Source organism: Astyanax mexicanus, chromosome 14, assembly GCF_023375975.1.
Source record: "Astyanax mexicanus isolate ESR-SI-001 chromosome 14, AstMex3_surface, whole genome shotgun sequence".
In the NCBI taxonomy this organism is placed as follows: domain Eukaryota; kingdom Metazoa; phylum Chordata; class Actinopteri; order Characiformes; family Acestrorhamphidae; genus Astyanax; species Astyanax mexicanus.
In genome coordinates this window covers 46,329,629-46,349,809 of record NC_064421.1, presented here as the reverse complement: position 1 = coordinate 46,349,809, position 20,181 = coordinate 46,329,629, and the positions used below count along the sequence as shown (strand labels likewise).

General features: G+C 38.7%; 1 protein-coding gene across 3 annotated transcripts in view; it reads right to left on the bottom strand.

The window, feature by feature from the left end:
- Positions 1–20,181, bottom strand: part of LOC103029757 (cysteine-rich motor neuron 1 protein) — a 77,017-nt gene that overhangs the window by 17,137 nt on the left and 39,699 nt on the right. For all 3 annotated transcript variants that reach the window (XM_022672597.2, XM_022672598.2, XM_022672599.2), the window contains 3 exons: positions 14,475–14,678; positions 9,345–9,473; positions 6,013–6,163 (listed from right to left, as the gene is read on the bottom strand). In XM_022672597.2, coding sequence (XP_022528318.2) covers positions 6,013–6,163; positions 9,345–9,473; positions 14,475–14,678 — 484 coding nt within the window. The remainder of the gene's footprint in view (positions 1–6,012; positions 6,164–9,344; positions 9,474–14,474; positions 14,679–20,181) is intronic.

The following is a 20,181-nucleotide window of genomic DNA, read 5'->3' as shown; positions in this document are numbered from 1 at the left end:
ACGATTCGATTCGATTCCGATTTTGGGGGCCACGATTCGATTCAAAATCGATTTTTGATTCAAAACGATTTGAATTATAAAAATTTCTGCTTCTGGCTTATGAATCTTATTGAAAAAAAACCCTCCATAATATACACTGGTCCTGGAGCAGGTAATGTGTTACAAAAACAATAAAATGTGCAGGAATGTGGGTCCTCAGTGACAGAGGAATCACTGGGATATCACAATGACGTTAATGAACAATAAATAAATAATAAATAACACTGCTTTATTACCAGGCTACTAGCGGTGGTGTGTAGGTGACGCTGCTGGGCTGATGTGATGATAGCAGTGGAGCGCTAAAGTTCAGGAGCAGCTGCTGATTAACTAGTTAATTTAAGGTCGTTGTATTTCTTCAGAAAGGGGGCAGGTGGTGGAGAAATTAATTCATATGGTCCATTCCTTAATTCCTCTGTGATGAGGAGCTGAAATTAGCTCTGATTAGCTTATTGTTATTTTTCCGTTCCGCCTTAAATGCTGCAGCCCGCTGCCACCTGTAGCGTTATTTAAGGTGGAACTGGAAAGTTAGCTAGTTAGCTAGCTAACAGTTACTGAAACTAACTACTAGCGATCTTTTTTATGCTTGTTATGAAGCATTCTGCCATAAAACATTGAAACTACACGTTAATCTAATGTAATATAGTGCTTGTTCTGCCATCTTACCGGTGATTCTCAAACACCTACGCTCTGTGTGTGTCTGGAAGATCTCCGTTTGAAAGGACAAGCGCTATCCCCAGGGTTGCCAGGTCCAACAAAAATACCCAGCCCAAAATCAGTCTAAAACCCGCCCCTCAGAATCGATTTTGGGACATTTTAAATCGATTCTGAATCGTAGTAAATGAGAATCAAGATTCTTATGTGAATCGATTTTTTGGCACACCTCTACTGTGTAGATTAACAATTTTTCTTTTTAACAATTATAGTTGTGTTTACTTAACTTAGCTTAGCTTTACAGGTCTCACCACCTAGTGGTCAGACCTGCTGCATTAGAAGGAAAACATGGCAACAAAAGTTGTCCCGACTAAACATGAAATATCTTGGTTTAAATTTGTATATACTTGGTTTGCAATGAAACAAAAGTCTAAGAAAGAAACAAAATAGTTTTATACTCAGTATTACAGTACAGGGCTGCATGACATTGGAAAATTTACATTGCAAATATTCTTTTTTGAGGATGTATATATATATATATATATATAACGATATTAAACAATGCAGGGCCCATAATGTCACCAGCCCCGCCCCATCCGTGCGCTGTCTCGCATCCGGACCAATCAAGAGCTGAGTCAGCACCGAGCACTCTTTAATCAGGCATTTAAATGGCTTTTTAAAAGGTAAATAAGAGCGTTTGTTTTTCTGGGATTAAAAGTGTGAATTCAGCTGTAACTGGAAATATCTGCACCGCAAAACTGTGCTGGACTGAGGTGCACACTTTTCCACATGTGCTCACGTTTACAAGCACATGCCCATCCATGTGGATGGAGGCCATGTGTGCGGTTACCTCGTGTTTACTCCTAACCACCCCCTCACGCTCCCCCTTACGCTTCTAAGGCAGCAGCAGCCTGTCACTCACACAGACACAGAGACAGTGCTGTGTATCTACTACTTCTTGCGTCAAGAATCAAAACATTGCAATGTGTTTTGATGTGTTTGATTGAATTGCCTTATGTGACATTGCACATTCTGCAATGAGACTATTGTGCATGTGCACATTGCGATGATGACAATGCAGTAGTACGAAAACAACCAGCGCCTACACAGACACAACACTGTACACTCTGCAGCCGGTGCGGCAGCTCCCTGAGTGCTCTCTCTCTTGCTGAAACAGCAGTATTGTGTATTGAGCCGGACGAACAGTGGAGGCCCACCGTGTACAAACATAGAGACGGGGCGTCCCCTGACCTTTGGAGTCTTTGGGCTTTGTTTAAAGCTGGCCTGTGGAATTTCACCAGGGACTACTGCTGGCTCGGCACAAATTCCAGCGGGCCCCCACCAACGGCCCCGCCACGTCCTGTCAGATACGATGATATTTTAGCCCCATTGAGAAGGGGAAACGGTTTAAGTCCTCCATTGTGCCGAGCCCAGGGGTGCTCCACTGTGCCAAAGTCCAAACAGCCGCAGTGCTACGCGGCGTGACACACGCTAGACCAGCGAGACCTGCCGGTACTTTTCCTTCAAATACCTACATACGATTTCTTGACGATGTTTCAGGCTGACATCCAAAGGCCACACTCACGCAATCAAGGTCACGCTATTATAAATGCTGTTTTACAGCCAGTACCATGGTGAAAAAATATATATATATACTTAATTGTACTTAAAGCATATTGAGAAATGTCTAAGTATGCTGTAAATATACTAACAGATTTATTGACTTACTTAAAATGTATTAAAAGTACATTAATACTATGAAGTACACTTTTAGTTTAATGTAATTCAATATTCAGGGGTTGGACAATGAAACTGAAACACCTGGTTTTAGACCACAATACTTTATTCGTGGTGACGGACAGTTCTGGTGGAAACAGGAGAGTTGAGGTGCACATTGAATTCTGCCTTGATTTGATCAGCCGTGGTTTTATGGAGTTTTTTGGATACAATCCGGGTTAGCACCCGAAAAACATCCCTTTCAGACAGCTTCCTCTTACAGCGTCCACAGTTAATCCTGTTGGATGTGGTTGGTCCTTCTTGGTGGTATGCTGACGTTACCCTGGATACCGTGGCTCTTGATGCTCCAGCAAGACGTGCACCAACAATTTGTCCTCTTTTGAACTCTGGTATGTCTCCCATAATGTTATAGTGTGCATTGCAATATTTTGAACAGAACTGTGCTCTTACCCTGATAATTGAACCTTCACACTCTTACAGCTCTTACTGGTGCAATAATGTGCAATTAATGAAGATTGGACACCAGGCTGCTCCAATTTAGCCATGAAACCTAAAATCCCACACTAAAATGATGACAGGTGTTTCAGTTTCATTGTCAAAACCCCTGTATATTCCTAATATACCTGGAGTATAATAGTACAGAACATATGAAGTAATATGTTTACATGTTAATTAAGTATATTTAAAATAGTTCCATTTTAGTACAGTTAACAAGTTTTTTAAGTACAATTAAAGTATAATAATAAGTACAAAAAAAAGATGTTCCATTTTAGCACTCTTTAAATATACTGATTAATAATAATGTTGCTACAAGAACACTTTAGTACTTTCGTGCACTATAGCATAATAATGCTTAGTATACTTTAATCTACTGTTTTTTTCACGAGTGTAGAATGCCTGCACTTGGCATCCATCAAAGGAACAGACACAGGACTCCTGCAGCGTTGACTTTCATCTGCTCTTGTGATTGACTCTTCATTTATCATTTTTGGAGAGGTCACAAAAGCCACGAAACCATTAAACTCCAGAACCGCAACTCAGTATCAACAAACATTCACACAAAATTCAAAGCAGAGGATCTCTGGATCTCTTCTTGAGCCATTATAAACACAATTCTGACCCCCCAGGAGAGAAATATGGATATACGGATGGATAAAGACTGTCTAAAAGCTGCAGTTTGAGAATCCTGCGCTTCCTGGACCCATCACTCCCCCCCAAACCGCAACTCGGCACCCAGCGAAGGCCCTGCCGACCCCCATCTCCGGAAGAGGCTCCTCAGCAGCAGCAGCGTGGCTCAGATACCCGGAGAGTTTCATGTAAAACACACACAGGCCTCTTTTGTGACGTTGTTTTGAAATAGAGGGACGCTTTATGAAATGAAGAAAAGAGGCTGGCTTGGAGGTGAGGATCTGTGGGGAGTAAAAAGGGAAAATTTCCAGATGTTTGCTCAAGTCGAGGGGGGATTACTGGCACGGAGGGGGTCCCAGCCAAGCCACTTTCAGCACAAACCAAGGCCAGGATGAGCGTCGAGCTTCTTTGATCTCAAAAACAAGGAATCAACAGTGCAGAAGCTAAACCTGAAAACTCGCTCTCTCTCTCTTTCGCTCTCTTTTTCGTTCTTTCTCATCAACTCATCACTAGGGCTGCAACGATTAGTCGATATAATCGACAATTTGTTGACTACAAATTTCACTGTCGACTAATCGTTATTTTGTAACAGCACCACATTACACAAAGTTCTGGAGACAGAAGCGCAATTGGAGATCAAAGGGTAAAAGTCTCTCACACACAGTTTACACTCAACTTATTCTGTGTCTCCAAAAGTGCTTAAACACAACATATTACATATTTACTCACTACATAATGGTAATTTCCATGTTTAGACAACTTTGAGACATTTAAATGCCTTTTAAATCTCATGTTTAGCTGTTTTTCTGTTGCAGCCCTACTCAAGAGCGTAAGAGCGTGGATCAATCTTCCACATTTAAGTTATATTCATAACTCCACTTAAGTGACTTCTGAAAGGCAGTTGATTGCACTGTATTCTATTTAGAGGTTTCAGAGTAAAGGGGGCTGAATACTTTTGCACGTCACACCTTTTAGACTTGCTGGATTACATTTTTGGAAAACACTTTGTTTTAAAACAAGTCCACAATGCAGCAATACAGTCTTCATTAAATAGGGCATCAGTAGCTAAAATACGCTACAGTATTTCTCAGGCTCAATAACTCAACTCAACTCCAGAAACAAATATTTCCAGAAAGAGTTTTAACAGGGATTTAACAAGGCATGTGGAACCCTTATTGCTTTACTGCCCTTTCTGCCATTTTACTGAAAAAATAAAAGCAAAGCTGATAATTTGTTGTCGTAATTTACAACATTTAAGAATGATCAATTAAGCAAAGTACTTTCAATACAGGCTTTATAAATAGTTAGCACGTTTGCCTCCCAGCGCTGGAGTCTTGGGTCCCTATCTGGATGGAGTTTCCATGTTCTGCATGTTCTCCGGAGACATTGTTCGTCCCACAGTCCAAAAACATGGAGATCAGGTGAATTGAATACTCTAAAATTACTCAGAAAAACAATAATACTCTAAATTGACCTGGTGTGTAAGTTTGTGTGTGTATAAATGTATGTATGACTGTGCCTAGATATGTATTTAGCACTCTGTCATGTGTAAAATGCTGTAGTGCCTGATGCGGCCCGCCCTCAGGTGGACGGTGGTTTCCGGTTGAGAGTACGCTGAGCACTATTGGCTGTTGGCTCACCAGTGTGTGGATGAGAGTTGAGTATTAATGGTAGTATGTAAAAATGTATAAATTGTAAAGCGTCCTTAGGTTTCTATAAATGTGTTATATAAGAGTAACTTCATTTCTTCATTCATTCATTCATTCATTCATTCATTTATTCATTTATACTTCATACAGTAAATGAAGTTCAGGTTTAGGTAGCCGTGTTTAAAATGAAAGAAGGTCTCCAAAAGTGTTTAAACACAACATATTACATATTTACTCACTAAATAATAGTAATTTCCATGTTTTTAGAGATGGAGGGCATGGCAGAAATAATCGTTGACTAATGGACTAATCGAAAAAATAATCATCCGATTAGTCGACTACCAAAATAATCATTGTGGTGACGAGTTGCAGCCCTTCTCATCACCACATTATTTTTAAGACTAAATAAATCAAATCATAATTAAAGTAGATTTACACGAGATTTACATTTTGATTTACATGTACTGCATTTAGCTGACACTTTTTATATTATTTCTATAGCAGAGATGGTTAAATGTAAAGTTAGGAGTCTTGCCCAAGGACTCTTATTGGTTTAGCACAGCATTTAGGCACCCAGACCAGGAATTGAACCCCATTCTCCCACATATTGAGTGGTAGCTCACTTGCTCACGAAGTAGTGGTGTTATCCACTGCACCACACCATCCACGATGAAGATACATTACCCAACACAATTTGGGCACACCATACTTTGTAAAAATGTGTTTTGTTTTTTATATAAATGGAGGGGGGTTGTGGGTAAGGAGTAAGAGCGTGGATAAACTGAAAGTTGAGCTCCAGCAGACTTACATGTATCCATATGGGCAGGTCTTGCTGCAGGTCAGAGGTTTACAGTTAGAGGGCAAGCTGCACTCACACACCTCACAGCCAAAGTCATCCTTCTCGTATCCCATCAGGCACTGCAGGTTACAGTACCTCGACAATTCAGGACAGGAGTCGTCTGAAACAAGGTAAAAAAACAACAAAAAAACAAGACACTTAATTTTATAGTATAAACAAAATTGCCTGGCGAAAAAAGGTACCACTTTAAAATAAGACTACCCTTATAAAGGGTTTATAAATGGTTTATAAATTACTTATTACCTATTAATTATTATTGATTAGGTTGTAAAAGCCTTAAAGACCTTTGATAAGCAGCTACAACACATCAGTTGAAAAGGCAACAGTGATCTGTGGTTTGCTTCGTCATTTAATTCAGCTGAGTCATTTAATTTATAGTAAATAGTTAAATATACTTACAAATATATTAATATGACAAATTTAATGCTGACTGATGGAAAACACAAAATAAGATCATTATCTAGAAAGATCTGAGGTTTTGCAGTATAAATAAGTGTCATTTTCAGCTCACTGTTGCCATGGGCATGGGTTAATGGGGTTTAAAGCATGTTCAGCCTAATTGATAAGCAATAATAAACTCCTTTATAAACCATTTATAAACCCTTTATAAAGGTAGTCTTATTTTAAAGTGGTACCAACAAAAGGTAACACTTTATTTTGAGGAACACAAATTATTAATATAATTAATGTCTTATTATGTGCTTAATAAAGCCTTAATTAGACATTTGTAAATGATTTATTCACTACTTATTACTAGGCTTTATTCTGTGTAAGTGTTATTTGTGCTTAATTAGGGGTCTATTATGTGTAAATAATTAATAATGGCTATATTAGTTCTTATAGTGCACAATAAACAGTTATGTTAGCAGCCTGTTAAGCAGATTATTAAGCATTAACTAATATTAGCTAATTCTACATGTTATTAGTGTTATTATAATTGGAGCAGTTTGATCTATGTGAGTTTGGCAGGGTTATGGCTGTGCTGGAGTTTATTGAGTTAATAAGGGGTTAATAAGTCACTAATAGACCAAGATGTGCACCATATTCTAAAGTGAGGTTCTGTTGATCACTAATTAGACACTAAAAAGCACAAAATAAAAATGTCATCAATCACAGACCCCTAATTAAGCACCAATAACACTTACACAGAATAAAGCCTAATAATAAGTAGTGAATAAATCCTTTACATATGTCTAATTAAGGCTTTATTAAGCAAATAATAAGACATTAATAAGCGCTTAATTTGTGTTCCTTAAAATAAAGTGTTACCCAAAGTTAACACACTCTAATATTTGGTTGAACCGCCTTTAGCTTTGATTGTAACACTCATTCACTGTGTGTTAAAATCAAAGTTAAATCAACTCAAAAGCCCCTAAAAAGGACTGAACAGACTCGAGAACCTCTGGTGAAAAAAGTGTTGTAGGCTGGAGGAAACGCACGTCATGGGAAATGCCTCATGAACAAGTTACTGTGTGAAGCAGACTCTGCTCCAGGATGATTCATCTCCACGGCGCTGTGTGTATTAAGCCAGTGTTTACTTGTGTTGTGTTCTGCTGGCACTTTTCAGAGGGTTTTCAGAGAGGTCTGTTAGCAGCGCTGCTCTGCTGTGAGGCTGCATGCACGGATAAAGGGCGGGAATGCGTCAGCAGCTCTGAGTTTCGGTTCTTTATGTGTTTCTTTGTGAAAATTAGACTAGACGTCAATATATACTAATTTGCTGATAAAATGTCTGTGCCTGAACATAATTATAAACATGATCTGAATCAGGTATTTAGACGTGATTATTTAGACTTTAAAGAACTGTAGGGGAAAGTGGGGTGATTTTGTGCCACTCCCTTTTTCTAGGGAACCACAGAAGAAACTGGTCATGTGACCACACATTAAAAAAAAAATTAAAAATCAGACATTTTACTCATACTGCAAAGAATAGAGCCTTATTGCATGAGACGTGATCACATTTAGGTTCAAAAAAACATTTTTTTTGCCTTTCAAAGCAGAATTTCTATAATTAAGGAGTTAATAACCAATAATAAACTCCTTTATTAACCATTTATAAACTCTTTATAAAGGTAGTCTTATTTTAAAGTGGTACCTAAAAACGTTAACACACTCTAATAATTGGTTGAACCGCCTTTAGCTTTGATTGTAACACTCATTCACTGTGTGAAAGTTAAATCAACTCAAAAGCCCTTTTACAGCCATTTCACTCATCCTGCAAAGAATAGAGCCTTATTGCATGAGAGGTAATCAAAATTAGGTTCAAAAAACTGTTTTTTGCCTTTCAAAGCAGAACTTATCATAATCAAGAAGTTCTGATTGTTGTGTCTGAACAGTTTAGTGTCTAGACAAATTTAAAACATTTCACACGTGTTTTAGTGCTTTGGTGAAGCTACACTACTGGATTTTAAACATATATTTTTTGTAATTGTACATTGTACTATTTTATCACTAAAACTATGTGGCATTCTTACTTTTAGACCAAAAATAGGAATAGAGCATCATGCCACAGAGTTATAAGAGGAAGACATGCAGGGCTTCCAAAGAGGTAAAGAAAGGGGAAGTCCATTCATCAAGTAGGATTAGAAATTAAGAGATATGCTAATTATGTTAATAAACTTTTAATCATGGCTAGGACGTGATTGGTTTGTTAGGCCTTGTTTAAAAAAAAAATTGACCTTCGGTGTGCTCATGTGTGTGACCTTTTGGAGGACTAACACTTTATACTGTTTACTACAGAATTCCATATGTGTCTCTTAATCGTTTTTCTCTCTTTAATATTAATCTACAAAGTAGATAATCAATTAAATTAATACATAAATAAAGAAAGAACACTGAATGAGAAGAGATATGCTTGAATTAGCCTTTGATGTTGTAAAGTAGCTTTAAATAAACCTTAAATTAGTAATTTTGTATTGAATTTGTCTAGCTTTTATATAGCATTACAGTTTCTGAGATTACATTAAATATATTTAAAATATACTCTTTTACTTCAGTAATCAATGGCATAATTTACCCCAATGTATTTTCTCCAAAGGCACAACTTACCCCACACAGTTTTTTCAAAAAGCTGTATTTCTTAAATATTATATTTCAGATTCAAACTGACTGTTTCCAGGGATGCACCACATCCTGAAATATATTTACATATATTAGTTGGAAGCATTGCTGTCATGGTCTCGCTTTAAAGTCACTTTAAGTAAAAACTGGCACAACTCACCCCAACGCGGCCGTCTGTCTAAACCAAGCCTAAGTGAAGTGTGAAAGATCCTGAATTCACTTACTGCCAAGACACTGACACCTCAGACAGCCGTTGTGATCCTGCTGAAAGCCAAACGGGCAGTCGTGTGCCGATAGTGAGCAGTTTTGGAGTGGGGGGCACAGTAGGGGGCTCACGGTCTCGTAGGAAGGTTCTGCAGGAGCACAGAGATGGAGAATAGATTAAAAGATTAGCGTCTGAAGCTTATTTACAGAAACGGGTTCTCCTCATGAAGTCAGAACTGCAATATGTTAACAAGATTTAAGGTTTAAGGACTTTAAACATCAGAACATCATCGAAACTTCAGTCAGTTCCAGGCATTAAGTTCTACCAGTGAGTCATGGGGTGTGGTGAACATGAGCTAGCATGGCTAATTTGTGAGGGTCTTGATAAATTCATTTCTTTCAGGGGAGGGAAATCAAGGCACACATGCTTTCATAATGTCAGCTTTGTTTTACTGTAAGGGGCACTATCAATAAACGTCTATTTTCTGGTCAGTTTTCATATATTAACAGGCGCATTATGTGACACTAGTAAGGAACAGGGGTGTCGCCATGTTTCCTTTATAATTCAACAAGTCTTGTTGCTGGGTGGCGAGACCTGTAAAGCTAAGCTAAGTTAAGTAAACAAAATAATATAAAAAATAGAGCTGGATATTATTCACACAGATTTCTTTCCTAAAAAAACTGTTTGCATTAGCAGCTAACGGCGATATTAGCTAGCAGTCCATCCTACGTAGCTTGTTGTTTTAACACAGTAAACACACAGAGACTACAGTCCGATACACTCACCTCTAAACGACGAAAGAGCTAGCGCGTACTTTTAGTATAGCAGGTAATGCTAATGCTGCTCCAGCAGTGCTAGCCAGGGTTAGCAGCAGGCTACAGGCCAATAATACTAGTCCATGCAACCCTCACTCACCATCACTGTGAAGTCTTGTCCACCATGGTCACAGACAGAGGGTGAAATGCACTGGTTGACAAGTTTACACACTGATTCTGAATTAGGGGTAGGGGACACGCCCATTAAGCAAATAAATGACCAATAAAAGGACCAAGATGCACTTTTTTATGTTATATACTATTACTATTATACTATTATACTTATTATACTTATACCTTATTTTTTGTGTTCTACCTGTTCTATTTTGTACTATTTAAAACTGCAAATTTACATACAGTTACAGTCCAACTGAACATCCAATCAGATTAGGACCCCACGCCGGCAGCTACCTAATGCGAAGAGAGGTTTTTCAAAAACAAAATAGCTTTTTTCAGTCCATAAACTAAAAATAAAAACAGAATTTTTTTCTATTCATATTTTACCAAAATTTAATACAGGCCTGGAAAATGCTATTTTTAAAATCCATGACTTTTCTTAGGTTTTTTATGACCGTACAAACCCTGAATATTCAAGCTGCATGGGATGGATTATTGCAGGACACCATTAGGAACCTCTACAACTCCATGCTGAGACATATGGCATGTTGTGTTAAGTGTAGCTCAAACAATATTGCTTCCTTTTTTTTTTTTTTTTTGGTTGGTTTCTTCATGGAAACCTTTATCTGTCTTCTGAATAGCACGGACACCTCTATCTGGGTACAAGTTTTTTTTGATAAGTATAATAAATACCTTACCAATCTCTATAACATTTCTAGAAAGCCATGCTAACAAGGATTGCTCGATTAACAAATAGGCGCTGGATAAAAACTGATCAGGAAAGGTTAGATCCCCAAATTTCTCCAGCACTAAGGCTGGAACATTAGCATTAGCGGCTAACCGCTAGTGCTGCCTGAGCAATTGCCTCTACGCGTTAATCTACACAGATTTCTCTCCTGAAAACTGTTTGGGAAGCTTAGATTCCCAAATTTCTCCAGCACTAAAGCTGGAACATTAGCATAGCATTTGTGGCTAACCGCTAGTGCTGCCTGACAGCACTACACTGAGAAACCTTGAGTGCTACGGTAAGCCAGGGCGTTGATATTAGCTATATTATTAGCTATTAGCTATATTAGCCATATTTATCTTCCTTCTGAAAAGCACTGACACCTCCATCTGGAAGCATGATTTTTTTTTATATAATAAGTACAATAAATACCTTACCAACCTCACTAACATTTATAAAAAAAAAGCCATGCTATCAATCCCTGTCTAAACGTTAGCATCGCTAACAGCAGCACGGTTCTGCGGGCTCCAGTGATTACAGATAAGCGCCGCTGTGATTATCGTGTCCCGACTTCCCTTATCTGACAGTTTTGATGAACGGGCTGCCTCCGGTATTAGTGAAATTGCTGCACAGAAGCATCACTTTCTTCTAAAACAACGTTTACGGTGCCCCTAAACCTCCATCATCTCATCTGTTGGTACTTAAACGATGGTAAAGCGGGGCCTGTGGTTGTCGTGGGGAGTTGCCGCTGTGGTGGCACGTGTGCTGCCCGCAGAATGCCTCTCCGTGCTGCCAAGCTAAGAACCAGAGGGGCTGTAACTCATTATGTTCACCCTGCATAATATTCTGCAGTTAAGAAAGCCAGGTTGGCTTCCACTTGGCAGGTCAGACCAATAAAGGGTACGATTTCTCCAGTCTGAAGAACGCCTGCAGGCCTCCTTTAATGAGCTACTGTGGTGGTAAACGTGCACGTGGATGCTATAGGATCGCTAACAAGCTCTATAATGGTGAGACATGAGGCAGTAGAAGTACGCAAGCAAGCCGCTGCTCCTGTGTGCAATTTACTTTCAACTTTCAGATCTTCACACACTGACATAATGGTCTATAAGAATGGAGGAGCTTAAAGAAAGCATCCCCAACTGATGACAATTACAGCAAACACAAGCTAATCCCCAGCTCCCGCGTGGAAATCTGGAAATTTGACTTCAGGATAAACGCATGCAGGAACTTTAAGGAAACAATCAACCGTTTTAGTAATGGATGTGCAAGCAATTAAACCTTATAATCTCAAATTACAAGACAAATACGTCAGTGCTGAAGCATTGAGTGACCAATAACAAACTAATTAAATATCAGTATGCCCCGATATCTTCAAAATAATGAACTTTCTAGTTGAATTAATTAATCAATCAACTTTTGACCCCCATTTACAATGATGCAGAGCATTCACAGTATAAAAGGGATTGAAATATTTAATGTAAATTTTTAAAATAATAAGGAACAAAATAGTAAAAAAACAAAAAAAAAAAAAAAAAAGAAATACAAATTTTAAACCGACATTTAATATTGATAAATAATATATAAGTAATATAAGTAAAAATATAAAATAATAGGTCATTTTAAAAATATCATAAAAAAGTAAAGAATGCATCATAGTATCTGGCAACCAGTTTTGACCTACAGAGACTACACAGATTTCTCTCCTGAAAACTGTTTATTTGGGTGACTAAAGTATTTCTGTTTATTTACAGTAAGCTTAGATTTCCAGATTTCCATTTAGGCTGGAGCATTAGCATTAGCATTAGCATTAGCAGCTAACTGCTGCTAATGCCACTTAACTGCTGCCCGACAGTGCTACACTGAAGAACCCTGAATGCTCCGGTAAACCAGGGTGATATTAGCTAGCGGTTCGTCCCATGTAGCTTGTTGCAACATGGTACACTATTATTACTATGTCTGAACGGTGAAAGAGCTAGCGTGGTTAGCTGCTAATGCTGATGCTGCTCCAGCAGTCATAGCTGGGGTTAGTACCAGGCTAAAGGCTGATAATACTCACACCAGAACAGCTAAAGAGCTAGCTCTTAGTGTGCTTTGCTGGTTATGCTAATGCTGCTCCAGCAGTGATAGCTGGGGTTAGTAGCAGGGTACAGGCCAATAATGCTCAGCTCTGAACGGCCTAATGGCTAGCATGGTTAGCGGCTAATGCTAACACTGCTGGAGAACTAAACTGAAACTCCTGTATAACTCTGTACTTCAGTGGAGTGACTTTACTGCTCCTTAATACCTGACTGATAGAATTCATACATAAGGAGCACCGGATTAGAAGAAACACTGACGATTTTTGGGAAAATTCTAATATTTTAAGTGCACCTTGTAGTGCGAAAAATATGGTACTTTGCTCAACATAATTGTGATTCTCAATCTATGATCATTGTACGACGCTACAGTGATATAAGGAGGCACTGAAGATAAAATTGCTGTATTTCTGTTGTGTACTGTATATGCATACCTTTCTCTGGCTGTGTGGTCCATGCTGAGGACCTCAGGCAGAAGCTGGTAGTTTTAATGTTAATGTTTAAATTGCTGACATAGTTTAAGTAGATTAATGGAGGGGTGTTGAGAAGTTACTCACTGTTCACAGACAGTGTAAATGAGTTGGTGTCACAGTGAGTGTGTAGGATTAAAAGTGTTAACATTCAAAAGAGAGTGTGTGTGTGTGTGTGTGTGTGTGTTATAGTTAGCCTCGGTTTACAAAAAAACCAACAGTCCTATAAACAAAAAGGGGCCGCATGTGAATACTAGCATGTGTGTGAGAACGTTTGCCAGTATATTTTTATAGTATATATTTGCAGTATATATTTGCCTGCTTCTGTTTATGTGTGTGTGTGTATAGATCTACAGAGGTTGGACAATGAAACTGAAACACCTGGTTTTAGAGCACAATAATGTATTGTGGTGACGGACAGTTCTGGTGGAAACAGGAGAGTTGAGGTGCACATTGAATTCTGCCGTGATTTGATCAGCCGTGGTTTTATGTTTATTGGATAAAATCCAGGTTAGCACCCGAACATCTCTTTCAGACAGCTTCCTCTTACAGCGTCCACAGTTAATCCTGTTGGATGTGGTTGGTCCTTCTTGGTGATATGCTGACATTACCCTGGATACCGTGGCTCTTGATGCATCACAAAGACTTGCTGTCTTGGTCACAGATGCTCCAGCAAGACGTGCACCAACAATTTGTCCTCTTTTGATATCTGGTATTTAACCCATGATGTTGTGTGTATTGCAATATTTAGAGCAGAACTGTGCTCTTACCCTGCTAATTGAACCTTCACACTCTTACAGCTCTTACTGGTGCAATGTGCAATTAATGAACATTGGCCACCAGGCTGCTCCAATTTAGCCATGACTAAAATGATGACAGGTGTTTCAGTTTCATTGTCCAACCCCTGTATGTATCTGTGTGTGAGTGCATGTTCTGCATCCCTACCCTCACAGAAGGGGCAGCACTCTCCTGGGATCTTGACGGGGTTCTGGCAGGTCTGTTTGCAGGCCATGGCTGTGCATTGAGGTTCTCCATCCACACACTGGCAGAACGTACAGTCGTCCTCCTTCCACTGCTCCTCGTGCTGCCTCAGCTTGTGGTTCACCCAGCAGCTGGCCTTGGTGCTCTCCACTGACAACAGCTCCACATCTGTAGGGGGCGATACCAAAAGAGTTAACTATTAAAGGATTACAGCTGCAATGACTATACTAAAATTATTTTCTGCTAGTCTTAATATTTTCTGGTATATTTTCATATATAAGGTGCACTAGTAAGGATGCCTACATTGAAGTGAGAATGGGTGTCGCCATGTTTCCCTTCTAATAAGGAAGTTGAGCGAAGGGCCGAAGGAAACAAAACTGTCATTCTTAAAAAAAAAAAAAATACATTTTCTTTTAAAGTCACACGAGTGCTGGATGTTAATCGACACAGATTTCTCTCAAGGAAACCCTTTTCAAGTTTCTCCAGCACTAAGGCCTGGTGCAGCAGCATTAGCATTAGCTTGGTTTGATGGTTTGTGATCATCCGTCTTCCTCTTGATTATATTCCATTTCAATTTGGTAAAATCAAAGAAACTCATTATTTTTAAGTGGCCTCTTATTTTTTACATATTATCTTTTATATATTAACTGAATAACAAAATGAAGGTAGTCCTGGTCAATAAAACTACACACTGATGGTGAATTAGTGGTGTGGAGTGAGTTGCCAAAACTTATATTTACTTAATTTTTTTTTAAGGCAATACGTTTCCGAAATTATAATACGTAAAATCAACTAGTTTTTTTTTATAAAATGTAAACGAAAATGAATTAAACTCAAGATATGAGTAGAAAATTTGTTTAGTTTCAAATTTACAAATGAAGCAAAGTTTATTAGCCCTTGGCCAAACATACTGTATGTAATATAAATGTGTAGTTTGAGTTAGAAAAAATATTGTTTTTAGTATCATTTGATGAAAAATGAAAACGGGTCCCACAGACCCGAACACCACACAAGGGTTAAGGAAAGTTTGAAATCCTGACAAGATTTTCTCTCTCTCTACACAGCTATGAGTGAAAAATGATACATAGCATAATGCAATGTAATGACATAATGCGAAAAGACAGTTCAAGGAATACCGTATATACCCTGGAGAATCTAGACAGCTTAATATCAGGACAGAAACTCAAGGTCAAAGGAAAGACAGGCTTAGTTCCGGCATAAAGCAGAGCGAGGATCAGGGCATAAGATAGTGATTATGGCCTGGATTAGTGTGCTAGATATGAGGGAGGAAAAAGGCAGAGAAGGGAAAAGGCATTTGTTTTTGCCAAAGGTTTAAATAATGAATTACAAATATTTTGTTACTAAGTAGAAATGTTGGTAATCTATATTTTGTTCTACTTTCTTCCGCTTTCTACTGATTTTAAAAATAGCCTAGTTACTCCTATTTAATTTCAGCTTGTTTTTATTCCAGCTTGTGCACTATAGGACTCTGTGGGCGTGGCCTAAGCTTTTGTTCATAATGGCTTTATTTTTGTCCCCTTACATTACTTTTACTTTTATACTTTAAGTAGTTTTAAAACCAGTATTTTTACACATTTAATTAAAGAGTAAAAAGCTTGAGTTGATACTTCAACCTTTACATTAGTATTTTACACCCTAGTATCTACAACTCTGGAAAAATTAAGAGATCACTTCAGTTTCTGAATCAGTTTCTCTGATTTTGCTATTTATAGGTTTATGTTTGAGTAAAATGAACATTGTTGTTTTATTCTATAAACTACAGACAACATTTCAAACAAATCAAATCAAAAACATTTATTTGCAGAAAATGAGAAATGACTGAAATAACAAAAAGATGCAGAGCTTTCAGACCTCAAATAATGCAAAGGAAACAAGTTCATATTCATAAAGTTTTAAGAGTTCAGAAATAATCAATATTTGGTGGAATAACCCTGATGGTTTTTTGTCACAGTTTTTAATGATGCATCTTGGCATCATGTTCTCCTCCTCCACCAGTCTTACACACTGCTTTTGGATAACTTTATGCTGCTTTACTGCTGGTGCAACAATTCAAGCAGTTCAGTTTGGTGGTTTGATGGCTTGTGATCATCCATCTTCCTCTTGATTCTATTCCAGAGGTAAAATCATAAAGTTCCCTCTCAGTGTCGAGGGTCAGCCTGACCACTGTGTGTCACTCTTAGCTTTACACTGTTAGATTGACCACTGTGGTTTGACCTCTGCCAGGCTGAAATGATGGAAGGCGCGGGAGCAGTGCCGAGGTCATGGCTGTAATTTTCGCTCTGAAGTAGGAAATGTGGTTTAAGAGCATTAGCTGCATTATGGCCACATTTACACCAGTGTTTAAAGTTCTCAGCAGTTTTAAAGCGAAGCCAAATGTTTAAGAGCTTCCTCTTTAGGAGCTGGTGGTGTTCTGCTAACGGTTTAAGTACAGTCTGGAGGAAATTCAGAGCTAATGTGTCAGAGATTCCTGAAAACGTAGGTAATTGAGCGCCGATGTTCTGTTTGTAATAGAGGTAGTTTGGTGTCCAGTCATCTCTGCAGTGTGGGTATAGCTGCACTGTGTGTTTGCGAGTCTGATTTGATCCCAGGAAATCCTATGTTTACTTGATTGCAGCAGGTATTTGGCTGATGTGTTTCCATCTGGGTGCAGTTAAACCCACTGACTCGTCTTCTACGCTTTCTGCTTTCTCTCTTCATTGTTTTTTGTTTCCTCTCTGGGCTGGAGATACTCAGATATCTGCTGAAGCATCCAGGGCGCCTGATCTATTCTAAAAGATATTTAAAGTTCATGTAACAGCTTAATAATATCCTGCACTTACAGAAGCCCTGAAGGGTAAGATGAAAAAAATGAAAAATAATTTTTTTCTCAATGTGGCTCAGATCTGATTTTTTCCAACAACATGCAACATGAATGTGAACGATCACATTCTCATCGGAATTCATGCTCAGTCTTTTTGCTTTTACACGTTAGCATTAGCATTAGCATTAGTGCTACGTGCTTTTCTCTCTCGTACCCACACTGCATCTCTTCTTGGTGCAGCTGTGCAGCTATAGCTGTAAAAAAAAACAGCAAAAGCAAACCAAAGCCTGGCCTTTTTTTTTTACCTTCTCGACCTGAGCATGAACTTCAGAGCAGCTCGAGCAAAAGATGCTCCACATATGAGCTGCTAACTCTGCATCCATTTCCCTTTATAAAGCTACGAGTCTCTCGTCTCTCTAATATGAGTTTTTTTGTTGTTGGTGAAGAAGGCGACGTTTATACAGGTACAGGTGAATGTGAACCAACAAGATAGCTATTTTATTAAACGCGAGGAGACGAAACTCAGAGATGTGCGTCCGGACGGGACTAAAATTATCGGAGGACCACATTCAGAGTTCAGCAAAAAACAGTAGATAATTTAGCCTATAATTTTCTCAGAGGACGTCTGAGAAAAACACGAACATGGACGGGAATAAAATCACAGAGGATAAAACCCCCCCATAAAAGAGAAAATTACAGCAGAACCCCCTGAGAAAAAAAAGATGGACAGACTGAGGTAAGCAGGACACATTAACACAACACCACAACACTACACACTTTATTTCCTGTAGTTAGACTGATTTCCTGAAGGACTGTGTGCACCTGCACTCACTCAATTGCAGCCACTTTTATACTGTATCAATTTACGGGTTCAATCAAAACTCCAGTTTAAACAGTGATCTTTAAACTTGAGTGCAGTAGCTCAGTTTAGGTAGCTGTGGCATTTTGATCAGAACGTTCTGTGGGAAAACTTTGTTCTTCATTTTTTTCTCAGAAGGTGAATTGCTTCTGTTAACCCTTCATTTTCTCAGCGTAGCTCTCATTAAAACTTTCCTGACGGACAAAGGACCAGGGCTGCCGGTGCGAGATGAAAGCATTCCCTGCTTTTAGAGGGCTTTGGATTCCAGGTGGGTCTCTTGACTTTGACCCCCAATAACCGGCGCTGCTACCTCTGATGTCTGCTGAACCCAGAAACACACTCTGACTGAAGGGAAATACTAGTCTGTCTGATCGCTGTCTGTTAGCCACATGTGCTGCTAAGCTACTTACAGTCCATGCCATCCATTTCCATGCAGCTTGCTACTGAAATCTACAGACAAAAAAGATTATTACACTGCCTGGCCAAAAAAAGGTCATCAGGGAAGAAGAAACAACTCCATTGATGGAATAACCTGGTCTATATTCAGTATATTCAGGTAGTCAGCTGACCTCATTCTTTTTAAGACATGAATTAATATAATTTAAGCCCCAAACATTTCTATGGTTCGCTAGCTCGCTGCTAATGTTAGCTAGCTTGCCGCTAATGTTAGCTAGCTCTCCGCTAACATTAGTTCTCTCCCTGGTGATGTTAGCTAGTTCGTCGCTAATGTTAGCTTGTTCTTTGCTAACCTTAATTCTCTCCCCGCTAATGTTAGCTAGCTCTCCGCTAAGCTGAGTTCTCTCCCTGGTAATGTTAGCTAGCTCTCCACTTAACTTCGTTTTCTCCCCGATAATGTTAGATAATGTGCCGCTAATGTTAGCTTGTTCTTTGCTAACCTAAATTCTCTCCTCGCTAATGTTAAAATATGTACTACAGCATATTTAAGACATTTTAAGACCTTAATTACCCAGATTTTAATGCCGCTAATGTTAGCTTGTTCTTTGCTAACCTTAATTCTCTCCTCGCTAATGTTAGCTAGCTTACTGCTAATGTTAGCTAGCTCTCCGCTAACCTTAATTCTCTCCCAGGTACATTAGATAACTTGCTGCATCTGAAAATGTAATACCTACAGCATATTTACAGTATATTTAAGACAATTTAGGACCTTTATTACTCGGATTTTAATTTAAGACATTTTAAAACTTTTTAAGGACCCTGTACAAAAGCCTCAAGCTGCATTTTAATGTGAACTGGCTCCCCTTTACCCATTTTTCAATTTAGACACTTTACCACCTCAACACAGCCCCAGTGTTAAAATTCCTACAAACACTGTTATGTCTAGCAGTCCTACACAAGCGCTGTATAAAGGTTCATAAATGTATATCTAATCCCTCCACTCTAAACCTCACCCAGAGATCCTGCTTCCAAATGAACAGCTTATGATCTAAACACTCTAAACACTGTACTCTTTAGGAATGTCACCAAGAACATACTGCCATACTGTATAGCTGCATACCTCCTGTCCTCAAGAGCCACATTCCATCAATGTTGGCTCATTTTCCTGCTCAAACACACCTACTAAACCTGATCAACAGAGATGAGACGCTTACCATATGCAATGACAATCTTCTTGGCCAAAAAAAGGGTCACCACTTGGATTTACCTACCGTATTTTTTGCACTATAAGGCACATGTTCTGGTCTATTTTCATACATAAGGCACACTGAATTATAAGGCTCATTTTAAGAGACATTAGCTAACTAAGTTAAAGCTGAACTGCTTAAATTGTTGCACCAGGAGTAAAGGCATAAAGTTATCCAAAAGCAGTGTGTAAGACTGGTGGAGGAGAACTCTTAAAACTTTATGAATATGAACTTGTTTTCTTTGCAATATTTGGGGTCTGAAAGCTCTGCTGTTTCTCATTATCTGCAAATAAATGCTGTAAATTACAATATTTTTATTTGGAATTTGGGAGAAATGTTGTCTGTAGT